Source organism: Nicotiana sylvestris, chromosome 10 (assembly GCF_000393655.2).
Source record: "Nicotiana sylvestris chromosome 10, ASM39365v2, whole genome shotgun sequence".
Classification (NCBI taxonomy): Eukaryota; Viridiplantae; Streptophyta; class Magnoliopsida; order Solanales; family Solanaceae; genus Nicotiana; species Nicotiana sylvestris.
In genome coordinates, this window is record NC_091066.1 from 72,606,884 (window position 1) to 72,625,995 (window position 19,112).

At 37.6% G+C, this 19,112-nt stretch overlaps 1 protein-coding gene across 1 annotated transcript; it reads left to right on the top strand.

The window, feature by feature from the left end:
• Positions 1-2,158: 2,158 nt before the first annotated feature.
• On the top strand, positions 2,159-3,268 carry LOC138879509 (uncharacterized). The gene is made up of 2 exons (XM_070159124.1): positions 2,159-2,366; positions 2,547-3,268. The coding sequence occupies exons 1-2, from the start codon at positions 2,159-2,161 to the stop codon at positions 3,266-3,268; spliced, it is 930 nt and encodes a 309-aa protein (XP_070015225.1).
• Positions 3,269-19,112: the final 15,844 nt, after the last annotated feature.

Below are 19,112 nucleotides of genomic sequence, written 5' to 3' on the forward strand. Positions count from 1 at the left end.
AAACCTTCTCCTAGTATTTACTCATATTATGTTTAAGATTTTTATTGTTGATGTTTGTATAATTATGAGTGGCTAAAAACCCAAATATTCTGGGGTTATGGGTGTTAGATGATTATGTTGTTTGAAGCTTAAATTGATGATCTTGAAATTATCGCTAAGGGTTGTTTATTTGATTCCTGCTGTTAATTATTTTACTGCGTAGCTAACAGTGAAATACTATTTACGAATCTTGAGTTAAACTTGAAAAAGGAAATTCTTGATTGCATATAGAATCAAATAGAGCAAGATCTGGATCCTGGGCATCGGGTGAAAGATTCGCGATTAAGATAGAACTATACTTAATTGTCTTGTTTGGTTGAGAAATAGGATTTGTAAATGTAGTTGAGTTAATATTAATACCATAGAAATATAGGTATTAATTTAACTTGAATAGGCGCATAAGAAATCGACAGATTCTTATGGGTATTATTAACCCTATAATAAATAACCCAGATAATTCAATAAATTATTTTTAAGCTAAAAACGTAGCATGATCTCTAGCAAGCCCATAACCCCGGATATCTCCTTTATTAATTGTTAAAAGAAAAATTCATAAGTGGCGTAGTAACTTTGCGTTGTATTATTGTTTGTCTACTAGTTAAATTATAAATTGGTTATTTATGTATTTTGTGATGAATTAGCTTGAATCGATAATTGTTTGAGTTTGCATCAATTGTTACGTTAATCACAAGTCCTCGTGGGAACGATACTCTACTTATTACTATATTACTTGAAGATCGCATACACTTGCATGAGTGTTTTGGTCGCAACAAGTTTTTGGTGTCGTTGTTGGGGACTTGGAAATTAGCTACTTGACTAAGTCAAGCTTTTATCAGCTATTGGTTTAAGTATTAATTTTCAGTTCACTTTGTTTATGTCACGCAGGCTCTTCTCTTGAATGAGGAGGAGTAGAAGCACAAGCAATATCTTCCCTCTTGATCCTGAAATTGAAAGAACACTTCATAGAGCGAGGAAGGAGTTGGAAGCTAGATACAAAACAGAAAGAGAGTTGGACATTTTAGTTCAACCATAGCCAGTGATGGCAGGTAATGGAGGGCGTCCGGTGATAGAAGTTGCAAGGCCAAATCTTGCTAATATGACCCAGGCTATTGTCAAGCCTGATATCACTGGTCACTTTGAGCTTAAACAGTACATGGTACAGCTGGTTCAGTCCACTAGGCAATATGTAGGTCTATCTCATGAAGACCCGTAGAGGCACATTCAGAATTTTTTGGAAATCACGGATACTTACAACTATCCAAATGTTTCCAAGGACTATGTCAAGATAACTTTGTTTCCTTTTTCATTGTTGGGAAAGGCTAAAGAATGGTTGCAGAAGGAGCCTACTAATTCAATCCATACTTGGGATGATTTAGCAAAGAAATTTTTAATCAAGTTTTTCCCCACTAAAAAGACAAAGTCTTTGCGGAGCCAGATTCTTGGGTTTCAATAACGGGATGGTGAAACTCTTCGCCAAGCTTGGGAAAGATACAAGAAACTACTCCGAGACTGTCCACATCATTATCAAACTGATGAGGTATTGGGCCATACTTTTATTGGTGGATTAGATGAGACTTCAAAGATGAATCTTGATTCAGCTTGTGGAGGTAGTTGCATGGCGAGACCATATAGTGAAATACAACTTCTGCTAAACAACTTCACTTCTAATAATCATAATTGGCAAGGTGAGGGAGAATTAAGGAGAGCAATGAAACAGAAAGCAGCAGGGGTTCTTGAACTTGATGATTTTTCAGCCATGAGAGCAGATATAGCAAAATTGGCAAATCAAATGAATAGAATGACAATGAACCATACACAACAACTGCAACATGTTCAACAAATGTCGATTTGTTATGAAATGTGTGGTGACAAACACACAAGTGACATGTACCCAACGAATTCTGAATCTATTTATTATGTGGGACAACAAAGCATAGGTCCGATGAACCAACAGGCATAATATGGGAACACTTACAATGCACATTGGAGAAATCATCCTAATTTCTCTTAGGGTGGAAATCAATCAAATCAGAATCAATATAGACCCCAAGGAAATTTTAATCAACCACAAAAGCCACCCCAACAGGTAGAAGAAAGTACAAATAATTTGTTGAAAAAAATGTTGCATGACAATCAACAACTCAGAACTGATTTCAGAAATCTTGAAAGGCAAATGGGACAGCTAGCTACAAATCAAAACACTAGACCTGCAGGTGCTCTTCCAAGTGATACAGAAAAAAATCCGCAAGTTAGTGCAATTACACTTAGAACTAGAAGGGAATTAGAAAAAGTTTCAAAGAAGAGAAAAGACAAGCCTATACCTGAGAGTGAATTGATTCCCAAAGCAACACAGGAAGTAAAGAAAGATGATACAGTTTTAGTACCTGTGAATGTTCCAAGGCCACCACCACCTTTTCCACAAAGATTGTAGAAAAAGAATGATGATCGCATGTTCAACAAATTTCTCTCTATGTTGAGTCAAATTCAATTGAATATTCCGTTGGTAGATGCGATTCATGATATTCCAAAGTATGCCAAGTACATAAAAGATATTGTGGCTAACAAGAGGAGATTGATTGAATTTGAAATAGTTGCACCTACTGAGGAGTGCACTTCAAGGGTCCAAAATAAGCTTCCTCAAAAGCTTAAGGATCCTGGCAGTTTTACTATCCCCGTGAGAATAGGCAATGTTGATGTTGGTCATGAACTTTGTGATTTGGGAGCAAGCATAAATTTGATGTCATTGTCCTTGTACAAAAAATTGGGTTTGGGAGCTCCAAAACCCACCACTATGATGTTGCAACTAGCAGACAGGTCCATAACTTACCCGGAAGGGGTGATTGAAGATGTGCTGCTGAAAATTGGGAAATTCATTTTCCCGGCTGATTTCATTATCTTAGATTTTGAAATAGATGAAAAAGTTCCTATTATATTGGGAAGACCTCTCTTGGATACAGGTGATGCTATCATTAAAGTAAGAGAGGGAAAAATGATCATGAGAGTTGACAACGAGGAAGCTGTTTTTAATGTATACAAAGCAATTCAACTTCCTCGCCATTATGAAGGATTGTCTATGATATCTGTCATGGAGATGGATGAGCAATTTATTGCCCCAAGTGTATATTTGAAGTATTCTTTAGAGAAAGCAATTGTGTTGTTCGAGAGTTTGGAGATTAATAATGAGGTTGAAGAGATAAAGCATATTTTGAATGCTCATGTGAATATATGAAAGGTTTAAATCCCTTTGAACCTTTGAATAGACCAAATGGTTCTCATCCAAAGCCATCAATTGAAGAAGCTCCAAAATTGGAACTAAAGCATTTACCTTCTCACCTTCATTATGCTTATTTGGGTAGTTCTGATACATTATCTGCTATTATTTCTTCTGACTTGTCTGAATTGCAGGAGGAAAAATTGCTGAGAGTACTACGTGAGCATAAAAGAGCAATTGGGTGGATAATGTCTGACATAAGAGGTATTAGTCCAACTTTTTGCATGCATAAAATTCTCATGGAGGAAGGACACAAGCCGAGCATAGAACAATAATGCCGCCTAAATCCCAACATGAAAGAGGTGGTAAGAAAAGAAGTGAATAAATGGCTTGATGCAGGTATTGTATTTCCAATCTCTCATAGCAAATGGGTAAGTCCAGTCCAATGTGTTCCAAAGAAAGGAGGAATGACCATAGTGACAAATGAAAACTATGATCTGATTCCCATTAGAACTGTTACTGGGTGGAGGATTTGCATAGATTATATAAAATTGAATAATGCCACCCAAAAAGACAATTTTCCTCTCCCCTTTATTGACCAAATGTTTGATAGATTAGCTGGGCAAGAATACTACTATTTTTTGGATGGTTACTCGGGATATAATCAGATTGTTATAGCCCCAGAGGACCAAGAGATGACTACATTTACATGTCCCTATGGGACATATGCATTTAAAAGAATGCCATTTGGTCTTTGCAATGCACCTGCGACTTTTCAAAGGTGTATGATGGCTATTTTTACTGATATGGTTGAAAGATTTGTGGAAGTATTTATGGATGATTTTTCTGTATTTGGATATTCTTTTGATGAATGTTTAATGAATCTTGACAAGGTACTTGCTAGGTGCAAAGAAACAAATTTGGTACTAAATTGGGAAAAATGTCATTTCTTGGTAAGTGAAGGCATAGTCCTAGGGCATAAAGTGTCCAAGAATGGATTGCAGGTAGATAAAGCAAAGGTTGAAGCAATTGAAAAATTACCTCCACCGACATCAGTTAGAGGCATTCGCAGTTTCTTGGGCCATGCAGGTTTTTATTGTCGTTTCATTAAAGATTTTTCAAAAATTTCATCTCCTTTGTGCAGGCTTCTTAAGAAAGATACATCCTTCAAGTTTGATGATGCTTGTCTGAAAGCATTTAATGAGCTGAAAAGAAGATTAGTTACTGCACCAATTATCATTTCTCCAGATTGGAAACTTCCATTTGAGTTGATGTGTGATGCAAGTGATATAGCCATTGGAGCTGTTTTGGGGCAGCGGAAGGAGAAAATCTTTTACTACATTCATTATGCGAGCAGAACTCTTAATCCAGCTCAAATGAATTACACTGTTACTGAAAAAGAGTTGCTCGCAGTAGTATGGGCATTTGATAAGTCCAGGTCCTATCTAGTGAGAACCAAAGCCATAGTTTACATAGATCACTCAGCTATCAGGTATTTATTTGCAAAGAAAGATGTTAAGCCAAGGTTAATCCAATGGGTTCTTCTTTTGCAGGAATTTGATTTGGAGATTCGAGATCGAAAAGGGACAGAGAATCAGGTTGCATATCACTTATACAGGCTGGAAAATCGAGGCCATGTCACTAAAGGAGAATCAATCAAAGAAACATTTCCTGACGAATATTTGCTAGCCATCACTTCAGATGAAACCCCATGGTATGTTGATTATGTGAATTTCATTGCAAGTGGGGTAACTCCACCAGAATTCATGGCTGATCATAGAAGAAGATTCTTACATGACGTGAGATTCTACATGTGGGATGAGCCTTTTCTATACAAGCAATACATAGATTAATTGGTAAGAAGGTGAGTCCCTGAGGAGGAGATGAATGCAATATTGCATGATTGTCATTCTTCTCTTTATGGAGGTCATCATGGTGGAGACAGAACTGCACAAAAGGTTCTGCAATCAGGTTTTTACTGGCCAAAATTGTTTAAAGATGAACATGCTTTTGTTAAAAATTGTGATAGGTGTCAAAGAACAGGTACAATCATAAAGAGGAACGAAATGCCTTTGCAAAATATTTTGGCAGTAGAGCTCTTTGATTTCTGGGGAATTGATTTTATGGGACCATTTCCATATTCTAATGGGCACAAATACATTTTTGTTGCAGTCGATTATGTGTCTAAGTGGGTTGAGGCCATTGCTCTCTCTACTAATGATGCAAAGGTAGTGGTAAGTTTCGTAAAGAAGCACGTTTTCACACGCTTTGGAACTCCAAGGGTGTTGATAAGTGATGGAGGAACACACTTTTGCAATAAAATTGTTGAAAAATATTCTAGCAAAATATAGGTAAGACACAAGGTTGCTACTACATACCACCCTCAAACGAGTGGTCAAGTTGAAGTGTCAAACAGGGAGGTAAAACAGTTTTGGAGAAAATAGTGAGTGCAAATAGGAAAGATTGGTCCGGTAAGTTAGAAGATGCATTGTGGTCTTACCGAACTGCATACAATACTCCAATAGGTACTTCTCCGTATAGGTTGATTTATGGAAAGGCACGTCATTTACCCGTTGAACTAGAACACAAAGCTTATTGGGCAATCAAAAAGCTAAATATGGATATGAACTTAGCCGATGAAAAAAGACTGCTACAACTCAATGAACTTGATGAGTTTCGGTTGCATGCTTATGAAAATGCCAAGTTATATAAAGAAAAGACCAAGAGGTTGCATGAAAAGCACATCCAACATCGTGAGTTTGAGCTGGGTCAAGAAGTTCTCTTGTTTAATTCAAGGCTAAAACTTTTTCCTGGAAAACTTAAGTCCCGTTGGGCAGGCCCTTTCGTTGTTGTAAGTGTGACTCCTCATGGAACAGTTGAATTGCGGGACATAAATTCAAGTGGTACATTCTTGGTAAATGGGCAGCGAGTAAATCACTATTGGGGTGGTGATATTAAATGTCACAAGACCTCGATAGATTTGGTTGATGCATAATGACGTGTTGAGCCGTGCCACGACATTAAATTAGGCGCTTGTTGGGAGGCAACCCAATGACTAACATCACTAACTTTTAATTGTAGTTTAGAATTATTAGATTTTATATGTATAATATTTTTAGTCAGGTGCAAGCATGAATTTGGCATAAAATCAGTGTACAATGATGTAGGAGGTGAATGGTGAGCTAAAAAAATCAAAAAATATGCTAACTCTGTGAAAAATTGGCCTACCGCATCGCATGGGGCGCCGTTCCACACACCGCGCCAGGCAAAATTGCACAGATGAGGTAGAATAAAAAATTGTCGGAGCAGCTAAGATTTTTGGCCTACCGCGCCGCGGCAGGCCAGTTTTATAAAAAAAACATTGCTTAAATCCGAAACCCCCTCCCTTTATTTCATTATTTCACTCCCCAAACTCTTTTCTTCTCTATCACTAAACTCAAGCACCCCAACCAAACAAATTCATTCAAAGATTCATCCACAAATCCTTCTTCTTCTTGCAAGGTAAGTATTCTCTTCTCTCTTTTCCTTCAAACTAGTAGTATTTCATTTTGTATTTTTTTCTTATTTTCAAGTATATTTGTATAAACCCTAGCAAGAATTGTGTTCATAATCTTCTTTTAGTTTCTTTTGTTAATATTGTTAAAAATAGTATTAGAAACTTAGCTTGTATATTCTTTTTGGGGTTATGGAGGATTTGAAGGTGTGTTGAGGTGAAATGAGTTGAGTTTCTTGTTGAAGATTGTTAAGGAGTGTACTAATCCGAAAATGCATATAAGAAAGTGAAAATTGTGTATTGAATATTATTTTGAAGATGTGGTGATGTTATAGTTGTGATGAGAGGCATATTGGTGTTGTTGATATGGTGATTATGCCTCTTTTGAAGTTGAAATTTTAAGAATAAAAGACATGCTTACAATGTGTTTGTTAAAATGTCTAAGTGACATAAAATTGAGTAATGTTGCAAATTGCGAAACAAATTGCATTGTGAGATGTTATTATTGATAACAACTATAATATTAGGCCAAGCCATGATTTTTTCGCTTTCTTTATGTAAAAATGAGATTTAAGATTCATGCTAATGTGCCTATGTAGTATATTTTGTATATAAATTTTGAATTTTGTAAAACAGACAAATTTCTTTTTATGTTTAATATTAATTTAGCTTATAAAATCTCGCTTAGTTTTTTATTTTTATTTTATTTTTAATTGTTGCAAGTTTCTTTAATGATTGGGTAGGCCGATAAGCATTATATCATTCTAATTGAAGAACAGGGTAGTCTGAATCCCTGTTATACATGCTAAGCGTCAACATGATATAACATAAGTGTGGGGTATTTACTCCACTAGCTCTTAAAATAATTTTGTGTATCTTTAACTAATATATCATGTTGTGTAGGTATAATGTCTCGGCGCCCAAGAAAAAGATCAAACGCTGGCCTATCTGAGGCTGCATCTACTAGCTGACGTGGAGGTAGAAGGGCACCACCTCCGGCACCAGTGGAGAAGGAAGAGGAACACTTTGACCCTGATGCAGATGAGGTGCCAGAGTGCAAATATGGCATCAGGGCTATTCCAGCCTATATAATACAATGGTTCCAATCCTTCGTCCTTGCTGTGCCACCAACCCCAGAAGTTGCCATAGATGAAGCAAAGCTTGCCCGTAAGTATAATGCCATATATACTAACATTCGAGTTTTGGGTTTTGAAGGGTTGTTTCGCCAAGGTGATAGTGTGAACATCAACTTGGTAAAAGAATTTTATGCCAATTGGCAACCAGGTGGTGATTTAGATGCCATCTATCAAGTCAGGGTCAGAAATATAGTGATCCCATTTTTGTCAAAGGTCATAAATCAAATAATGGGTTTCACTGAACATTCACATAAGTTGTTCCAGAGGTTCGTGTGTAGACCAGATTACCCAGACATCCGCAGACAGCTATGTGGTGAAGATTCCTTTGCCTTGTGGACTAGAGATACAAATGAGTGTCACAAGGAAATGAAAAAAGGATCATTCCAGTATCCTGCACGAGTCATTTTGAAGATAATAAATGCCAAAATCATGCCAACATAAAGTGATACAGACGTATCAAAACTAAACGTTTGCTTGATTTATGCATTTTTAACATGAATGCAGGTGGATCTTGGGAAAATTATGCTAGAACACATGTCAAAGGTGAGACCTTTTTGGGGACGCCACCTACACTATCCGAGTATGATTACTCGATTATTGCAGACGCACTTCATTGAAGAAGAGTATCACTATGATCGGCGGATAGAAGTAATATATCCTATCAGGGTGATTGATGTCACGACTATGATAGATCCGCCTGCAGCTGCACTTCACCCCGATCAAAGGTTTGTCCGGGTGGAAGAGACTTTGCAGATATTATTTGCTGACCTGCGCCTTTGCGCTTCTAGAGGGGAAGTGAACTTGGAAAAGTTGCAACAAAATCACCCTTTATCTCCTTTCACACAACAGTGGTTAGGAATGGCTCAGGATGGACAAATCCCACCGGATGAAGATGTGAACTCTATTCCCTCAGATGACGAGGAATATTTGTGCACCTTTGAGGATGACGATGCTCAGGCCAATGCCCTCAGGGAGTCTTTTCTGATCTATTTTTAATCTTTTCGCATTAGGGACAATGCAAATTTTTTAAGTGTGGGGTAGTTGGCCCCTATTGTAATGTACTTACTTTTATATTGTTCGTATTTTGCTTGATTGAGTTTAGTTATTTTGTTTGATTTTGTTTAGTTTGTTAAAATTGCTTTTAGTTTGTTTTGTTAGATTATAGTGTTGATAGATAGTAAGTAATCCTAATTTTGGTATAGATCCCTGCTGGATTTTCTTGTTGAAAAACAAAGTCGAAATTCGAAAAATAAAAATAAAATATATCCATCAGAAAAATTCGAAATTTTTGAGTTTGCAGTTTTTGTTTTGTTTTATTTTCAGTTTAGTGTATTCTGGTTTTGGTTTAAATTAAAAATTTCCCCTTGGTTTTTCTTTACACTACGGTTCTTTTCCAAGGGTGTATTTGAACCGGGTATAATGTAATTTTTTTATTTCAATTGAATAAAAAGTTCCTAACTTATAGAGTTAATCTCCTCAAATGCACATGCTTTATAAGTTATATGTACCTTATTTGTGACGTTCAAATCTCAGTTCTTGATTCTAAAGTAAGTGCCTTAAATTGTGTATTTATAACTATGCTTAACTGCTTTGACTAGAGAGTCAAGAAAGATCCAAGCTTGAATGAGTTATGTGCCAATGTGTGAGTGAGGTTGTTGAAATATTCTGTGCGTAACAGTTGATATCTAGAACTTGCCCTCAAGTGTTTTGCAAAGAGAAATAGTAGCATTATTCAGTTTAGGAGATGATATAGGCACTTCTTTGTTGAACCAGTTTGATAATTATCTCCACCTAATTGTATATATCTTAGTCAAACCTGTTGAGTTGTTATTCCTATTTCTTTGGCATTTGCATTATAAACCTTACCAATTTATGTAAATATATCAGTTGTTGGAACCTCTATCTCTTATGAGCACTTAGTCTTGTTTTAATATTGTTAAAGTTGAGAAGAGATTTGCTGGTTTATATATATATATATATAAAAAAAGAGTGAAAAATAATTCATATATGTATATATATATATATAGGGGGGAATTTTCAGTAGTAACACTCCCTAACTTATGGTGCTTAAAGAAAAAGGGATTTGTTGTTAGTATGAAAAATCTCAAAATGGTTGGAGATGGTTTAACATAAGAGTAATGCTAAATTGTGAAATAAAATGGTGTATATATGAAGTGCTCAAAGATATGTAGCTACTACATTCTATATTTATCACACCCTTCCTAAGCCTGCATTACAACCAATTAAAGTCCTATTTGATCCTTGATTGAATAAACTCAATTAGTAGAGTATTACACTAGGGGCAAGCATATGGTATGTCATCTGTTGCACATGAATTTCAATTCTGAGAGTGAGTTAGGTCTTCCTATTTTGAGTTCCTAAATATTTGTGAATAATATGTTGAGAGGAACTAGTCTATATTAGTTGTGAGAGGGCACATGATTTGTGAAAGCAAGGAAACGTTTTGACCTTTGTGTTAGAGTAAGTGAGCAAGTTATAAAAATGTGTGGCACTTGTGAGTGTCTTGAGGTTGAACTATTATGAATTGGTACTTAAGTGTCGGCATGTGTTGTTAGAGAAATTGTTTGATAAAAAAGTCGTCCTTATGTGAAATGTAGGTCAATTGCTCGAGGAAGAGCAATGGTCTATGTGTGGGGTGTTGATCATAGGATAAAAACTCGTGTTTTAGTCATTGTAACAACACTTTAATTATTACATTTTACAAAGGTTTGAGCTTAAATAATAATGAATTGTACTAAATTCAAGCTTTATGCCTCGCAGGAAGCTAATCCGACTGAAGAAATAAATTTGGGATGAATTTGACTGATTTTGGGCTTTGAAGTCTGAGTAAAAGCTAAATAAATCAAGTCAAGATCATGTTCAGGGGTCACAAAGCAAGCCCGGGTAGCAAAACAAATGAAAAAACGCAACAGCACAAAAAATTACACTGCCGCGCCGCGGGGCACGCCGCGTGGGGCGCCGCGGCAGTGCAAATATTTTCACTGCATTGTTTTGCTCCGTTAAAATGCATTCTGCCTCTGTCCCATCCATGTACGCGTCGCACGGGGCACGCCGCGGGCGTGTAAAAATCACAAAATTATTCTATTTCGGACTAAAAAGGGCACACTCGTCAAAACCCCTTCCTACACAATTAAAAAGGCAAAAAGCAGTGCCATTATTGGGAGAGACCTGTTTTTGGAGAGAAAAAGAAGAAGGAGATTCATCTTGAAGAAGAGAATCAAGGAGGAACATCAACTTGGAGCAAAGATTAAAAGAGTTTTTCTAAACCTTCTCCTAGTATTTACTCATATTATGTTTAAGATTTTTATTGTTGATGTTTGTATAATTATAAGTGGCTAAAAACCCAAATGTTCTGGGGTTATGGGTGTTAGATGATTATGTTGTTTGAAGCTTAAATTGATGATCTTGAAATTATCGCTAAGGGTTGTTTATTTGATTCTGCTGTTAATTATTTTACTGTGTAGCTAACAGTGAAATACTATTTACGAATCTTGAGTTAAACTTGAAAAAGGAAATTCTTGATTGCATATAGAATCAAATAGAGCAAGATCTGGATCCTGGGCATCGGGTGAAAGATTCGCGATTAAGATAGAACTATACTTAATTGCCTTGTTTGGTTGAGAAATAGGATTTGTAAATGCATTTGAGTTAATATTAATACCATAGAAATATAGGTATTAATTTAACTTGAATAGGCGCATAAGAAATCGACAGATTCTTATGGGTATTATTAACCCTATAATCAATAACCCAGATAATTCAATAAATCATTTTTTAAGCTAAAAACGTAGCATGATCTCTAGCAATCCCATAACCTCGGGATATCTCCTTTATATTAATTGTTAAAAGAAAAATTCATAAGTGGCGTAGTAACTTTGCGTTGTATTATTGTTTGTCTACTATTTAAATTATAAATCGGTTATTTATGTATTTTGTGATGAATTAGCTTGAATCGATAATTGTTTGAGTTTGCATCAGTCGTTAAGTTAATCACAAGTCGTCGCGGGAATGATACTCTACTTACTACTGTATTACTTGAAGATCGCGTACACTTGTGTGAGTGTTTTGGTCGCAACAGTGTCCATGCTTCAGAAGTATCACGGCGATCCATCCCACGTGTTAGATTTCAGCACTGTCCAGTTGGACAAGGACTTGTCATATGAGTAGGAGCCGGTAGCTATTCTAGACCGACAGGTTCGTTAGTTGAGATCGAAGAGTTTCCCTTCTGTTCGTGTTCAGTGGAGAGGTCAGCCTGCTGAGGCATCGACCTGGGAGTCCGAGTCCGATATGCGGAGCCGTTATCCCCATCTTTTCTCCGACTCATTTACTTCCTTCTTATGTCCGTTTGAGGACGAACAATTGTTTTAGAGGTGGAGGATGTGATGACCCAAAAGGTCGTCACTTGATTTACGAGTAAATTCTGTATTTCGAGGCCTTAGAAGCCTCATTTTTCCTTACCTCGATTTGCATGCGCCGTTCGGGCGTATATCCGGAATGCTTTTATGTGGAAATGTGATGAAAATATTAATTTGGCATTTAAAATTAAATTTAAGTTGATTTTGGTTAATATTTTGGGTAAATGGACCCGGACCTGTGATTTGACGGTCTCAGAGGAAATATGGGACTTGGGCGTATGCCCAAAATCGAATTCTGAGGTTCCAAGCCCGAAAAATAAATTTTTTGAAAGAAATTATTTTACTTAAATTATAAGAGTTTTTGAAAATTTGATTATATTTGAAATTTATGGTATCGGGCCCATATTTTGGTTTCGGAGCCCGGTATAGGTTCAATATGAGGTTTGAGTTGTGTCTGTAAAATTTGGTAAGAAACGGAGGTCGTTTGATATGATTCGGACCCGTATTTGTGAAGTTTGAAACTTTGAAAGTTTTGAGATTTTTCTTAGATTTCTATGCTAAATTCGTTGTTTAAGATGTTATTTTGGCGATTTGATCGCACTAGTAAGTACGTAGGATGTTTTTAAGGTAGTGTAAATGTTTGGTTTGGATCCCCGAGGGCTCGGGTGAGTTTCGGATAGACGTCGGAGTGTTTTTGGACTAAGAAAATCTGGTGTTTTTGTTGTTTGCTGGTGTCCAGGGTTTTGTGCTATGCGATCGCATAGGTAGGTTCGCGATCGCATAGTGTAGTCTCAGGGGGCACTATTTTGTGTGTTGTGCGAACGCAACATTAAGTGTGCGATCGCAAATCTTTGTCTGGGCAAGCTGTGCGAACGCACTCCCTTCTGTGCGAACGCGTATAATTAAAACAGGCCTGGGGGAGGGGAGGGCCAGTACTCTACGCAAAAGCACTACCCAGTTTCCCTTACCCTATGTGAACGCATGCTTTTAAGTGCGAACGCATAGGTATGTTTCCCAGCTAATATAAATACTCTTTTTACAAAAACGGGCAGACCTTTTTCTTCACCATATTTTCGAGGTTTACAGCCCTAAGAACGATTATCTTCAGCAATTATCATCCCCAAGTCATAGGTAATCAATTCTAAACTTTGTTCTTTCAATTCCTTACTATTTTTCATCACTTTTAAAGAAAAAACTAAAAAAATTATGGTAGAAATTAGGAATTTGGGTAGAGTTAGGGCTTTTTGAATAATTGGAATGTAGACCTCGTTTTGGGGTCAGATTTCGAAACTAATTGCATATTCGGGATCGTGGGTGAAAGGGTGATCAGGTTTTAGTCCGAACCTCGAGTTTCGACCAAGCGGGCCCAGAGTCGATTTTTTACTTTTGGGGGGAAATTATAGAAAACCTATAATTAAGCATTGGGTATGAATTCTTTAGCATTTATTATTGTTGTTAAATCAATTTGGACTAGATACGAGTTATTTGGAAGCGAATTCTAAAGGAAAAGTGGTGTTTGAGGCTTGAGTTGGCCGTGGAAGTTTGAGGTAAGTATTTGGTCTAACCTTTGCTTGAGGGATTAGGAGTTGCGTCCTATTTGCTTTGTGTTATTTGTTGAGTACGATGTATAGGTATGGTGACGAGTATCTATATGTTGGTGTCAAGCATGCCCGTGAGTCTTATACTATGATTAATGTGACTCTGTTTGTATTGTTCATGTCTTATGTGATGATTTCTATTGTTGAGAAAAGCTTGTGGAAGTAATTTTGGTATTTGAATATTAAAGAGCGTTGGCTCAAGTTGTAAATTAAATTGTGGAAGTATAATTGACCATTGAACCTTTTAGAGCATTGGCTCAAGTTGTGAAGTGAGTTGTGAAGTAAATGTGAAAAAGAGAAGAGGATTATTATAGTATCTCCCTTGCCGGGATGTCGTTGCTTCTAATGCTATCTTCTTTACCGGGGTGTTGATGATTTTGATATTGTTCCCTCGCCGGGATTTTATTGTGATTTTATTTATTTCCTTTCCCTCATTGCTTGTGATTGTTGTTTGGGTGAGGAAGAGTATTAAAGCACGAAGGGTGATGTCATGTATGATTTTGTGAGGAATAGTTTAAAAGCATGAAGGGTGATGTTGTGTTGCACGATGTACAATTTTGTGCCATTTGTATTGATTTTCCGGTGAGGACGAGAGTAAAAGCACGAAGGGTGATACCGTGCACTTGTCCTTGATTTTCCTGATTCTTGCTGATAATTGAGTTATGTTGTCCTTTACATTTATTTACTGATTTTCTGTTGTTACTGGATTTTATTTTGATGTTATTGATTCCCTTGCCCAAATTGCTTTGCGATTGTATCTTGAGTGAGGAAGAGTGTAAAGCACGAAGGGTGATGTCGTGTACTATTTTGGTGAGAGAGTGTTAAAGCACGAAGGGTAATGTTGTGCATTATTTTTGTGAGAGAGTGTTAAAGCACGAAGGGTGATGCCGTGTACTTGTCTTGATTTCCTGATTTTTATTGATAACTGAGTTATGGTTTCTCTACATTTAATTGTTGGTTTTCTGTTGATATTTGTTGTACCCCGCAGCATGATTTCCCCATCCTATCTTCAATTGAACTGTGGTGATACTTATATTTATTTGTCGTTCTTTTGTTATTATTCGATGTACCCACAACATGTTTCCCCCTCCCATCCTTAACTGTACATTTCTGCTTTTATTTTCGTATGTATATGATTTAATTTCACAGGTTTATTTAGTAGTCTGGTCTTAGACTCGTCACTACTTCGCCGAGGTTAGGCTGGGCACTTATTAGCACATGGGGTCAGTTGTGTTGATACTACACTCTGCATTGTGTGCAGATCCCAGTGCTGTAGCTTTTGGACCGCAGTGAGATTGCTGCCTTCAGTCCAACAGGCGACCCGAGGTAGTCCTGCAGGCGTCCGCAGGCCTTGGCATCTCCTTCCATCCTTTCACTTTGTTTCTTCAATGTATTTCAAAGATAGTATTGTAATAAATCTTTCGGACCTTTATTTGTAGCATTCCTAGACAGTCTGTGAAGTTGTGACACCAGAGGGTAGTTTATGTATGAATTGGTACTGGCATCTTTATTAAAATATATTACGTTTCAGTCTTCCGCTTTTAAATTTCCATTGTTTATATAATGTTGGCTCTTAATTGTTAAAGAATTTAAAAATGGGAAAAAAGTAAATAATTCAAAAGGTTGGCTTGGATAGCTTTCACTAGTAGGCGCCATCACGACTCCCGAGGGTCGGAAATCCGGGTCGTGACACATCCAAAACCCGATCCGAACATACGCCCGAGTCCGAAATCATCATACACACCTGTTGGAACCATCAAATTCCAATTCTGAGATCGTTTACTCAAAATGTTGACCGAAGTCAAATTTTGTCTTTTAGGCCAATCTTAAGGAACCAAGTGTTCCGATTTCAACACGAACCCTTCCAAATCCCGAACTAGCCATCCCCGCATGTCATAAATCAATAAAAGCAAGTATGTAAAGTATCAATTAGGAGAATGAGATTCTAAAAAGTAAAACGATCGGTCGGGTCGTTACATATAGTATACAGTTTAATATAATAGTATATTCTTATAGGATATAGTATAATGTAATAGTATATTGTTATAAGTTTGTCCTTTATTTTTTGTATTTGTTTAAGGAATGAACCAATCCTTATTATACCATGTCAGTATATGATATATACCAGTTTTGTATCATAGAGGGTAAAGCTTTTTTTTTTTTAAAGAAATAAAGTAGTCTTTTATGATACCCTTTCAGTATATGATATATATCATATTAGTATCATATAGGATAGAGGAGTATTTTTTTAAGGAATGAATCACTCATCTATGATATCATGTTAGTATATGATATATATTATGTGAGCACCTAATTTTTGCCTTACATGAGAATAACCCCTACAAATAAACCAAAAATAATTTTTAATGAATTTTAGATGTTTTTCTTTATTTAGTTGCATTTCAAGCATTTTTAATATTTTTAAAATCATAGAAAAATGATAAAAAAATTATCACATTTTAATTTCATATCATTTTAGGTCCAATTTGCATTTAGGAATTTAATTACATTCATTAAACAAAAATCACAAAATAATTGCTACAATAGTCATGTCCACATTTTAGCTTTTAGTTTCAAATTAATTAGTATTAAATTACTAAAAATAAGTAAGATTAACTTTACAAATTAATTTAAGCTAGAGCCTAATTTAGGATTTTATTTAGCTTGTTCAATTAATTCAATTAGATTTCTGAAATCAAAAGAAAAACAAAGAAAAGAAATAGATTTGGTCTTTCAATTTCGTCTGGGCCAGCTTAACTTGAAGCCCAAAAATTCCAAATTACCCAAGCCCAAAACATTAAGTCCATACCATTCCCCATTTGCTCTAACTTAATTCAACAACAACAAACAACAACAACCTAGTGAAATCTCACTAGTGGGGGCTGGGGAGGATAGTGTGTACGCAGACCTTACCACTACCCCAAAGGAGTAGAGAGGTTGTTTTCGGAAGACCCTCGGCTCAAGAAGACAAAAGGACAAAAGAAGACAATGTTCGTAACACCGCCGAAATAATATGAAACAAATATGACAAATAGAAACAAAAATCAAGAAAAATGATCCAAAGTAGGCAAAAGCAAAAGCAAAGCAAAAGCAAAATAGTATCCCTACCAAACTAGTCTCACAAAGATATGGTATAAGACAAGACTCAACTACCTCCTAACCTACAACCCTAATACTCGACCTCCACATGTTCCTATCAAGTGTCATGTCCTAGGAAATCTGAAGTCTCGCCATATCCTACATAATCACCTCCCCCCCCCAATACTTCTTAGGACGCCCTCTACCTCTCCTCATTCCCTCCACAACCAGAAGTTCGCACCTCCTTACCGGAGCATCCGGGCTTCTCCTCTGAATATGCCTGAACCATCTGAGCCTTGCTTCCTGCATCTTGTCATCAGTGGGAACCACGTATACCTTCTCCCAAATATCAACACTCCTAATCTTATCCATCCTAGTGTGCCCGCACATCCACCTCAACATCCTCATTTCCGCTACCTCCATCCTCTGGATGTGTGATTTCTTAACCAGCCAACACTCAGCCCCATACATCATGGCCAACCTAACCACCGCTTTATAGAACTTACCTTTGAGTATTAGTGGCACTCTCTTGTCACACAATACTCCCGATGCTAATCTTCACTTCATCCATCCTACCCCAATACGATGTGTAACATCCTCGTCGATCTCCCCTCCCCCCTGGATAACCGACCCAAGGTACTTGAAGTTTCCTCTACTCCGGATGACCTGTGATTCCAACCTCACATCCACGCCCACTTCCCTCTGCTCAGCACTGAACTTACACTCTAGATATTCTGTCTTTGTCCTGCTAAGCTTGAAACCTTTATATTCAAAAGCCTGTCTCCAAACCTCCATCCTCTCATTAACACTGGTTCGCGACTCATCAATCAGAACTATGTCATCGGCGAATAACATGCACCATGGCACATCCCTTTGAATGTGATGTGTCAATGCGTCCATCACCAGGGCGAATAGGAACGGACTGGGCGTAGAACCTTGGTGTAGCCCTATAACAACCGAAAAATCCTCAGAGTCGCGTCCTACTGTCCTAACCCGAGTCTTCGCCCTAACATACATGTCCTTAATCGACATAATGTAGGGAACCGACACGCCTTTTGACTTCAAGCTTCTCCAAAAAACTTCTCTAGGAACCTTATCATACGCTTTTTCTAGGTCAATAAACACCATGTGCAGGTCTTTCTTCCTGTCCATGTACTGTTCAACCAACCTCCTAACAAGGTGTATAGCTTCTGTAGTAGAACGACCCGGCATGAAACCAAACTGGTTATTGAAAACGAACACTGTTATCCTCAACCTTGCTTCGACCACCCTCTCCCATACTTTCATAGTATGACTCATTAATTTGATACCCCTATAATTGTTATAGCTCTGGATATCACCCTTATTCTTATACAGTGGGACCATCGTACTCCACCTCCACTCTTCTGGAATCCTCTTCACCTTAAAAATAACATTCAACAACCTAGTCAACCACTTCAAACCTGCTTTCCCCACACACTTCAAAAATTCTACCGAAATCTCATCAGGCACGGTCGCTTTACCTCTACTCGTCTTACTCATAGCTCCCGCGACCTCCTCAACCTTGATGCGCCTTCAGTACCTAGAGTCATTGTGACTCTCGGAATGCTCCAATTTACCAAGAAAAATATCCCGATCCCCTACTTTGTTAAGAAGTTTTTGAAAGTAAGTCTGTCATCTCCTTTTAATCTGGGAATCTTCCATCAATACTCTTCCATCGTCGTCCTTGATGTATCTCACTCGGTCTAAATCTCGAGCTTTCCTCTCTCTCCACTTGGCCAGCCGAAATAACTTCTTCTACCCTCCTTTTTCCCCTAGTTCCTCGTACATACGACTATAAGCCGCAGTCTTAGCCTCTGTGACCGCCAGCTTCGCTTCCTTCCTAGCTACCTTATACCTCTTTATGCACGCTCGCCTCTCCTCCTCGCCTATGCTCTCCACTAACGACCGGTACGCCTCCTTCTTTGCTTTCACTTTACCTTGTACCACTTCATTCCACCACCAGTCACCTTTGTGCCTGCCGGAGATGCCCGTCGAGACCCCTAACACCTCTCTCGCAGCCTCCCTTATACAGTCTGCTGTCGTTGATCACATAGTGCACGCGTCACCACTACTCTTCCAAGCTCCCATCGCCGACAATTGCCCGTCCAACTCTTGGGCTTTATCCTTAGTTTAGGCTCCCCACCTGATTCTCGGTCTTCC

What these genes read in the sequence shown, in the direction of transcription:
- LOC138879509 (XM_070159124.1), top strand. Translation starts at nt 2,159, where the DNA reads ATGTTGCATGACAATCAACAACTCAGAACTGATTTCAGAAATCTTGAA. An exon ending in AGACAAGCCTATACCTGAGA is followed by an intron (nt 2,367 to 2,546) that starts GTGAATTGATTC and finishes TTCCGTTGGTAG; the next exon opens with ATGCGATTCATGATATTCCA.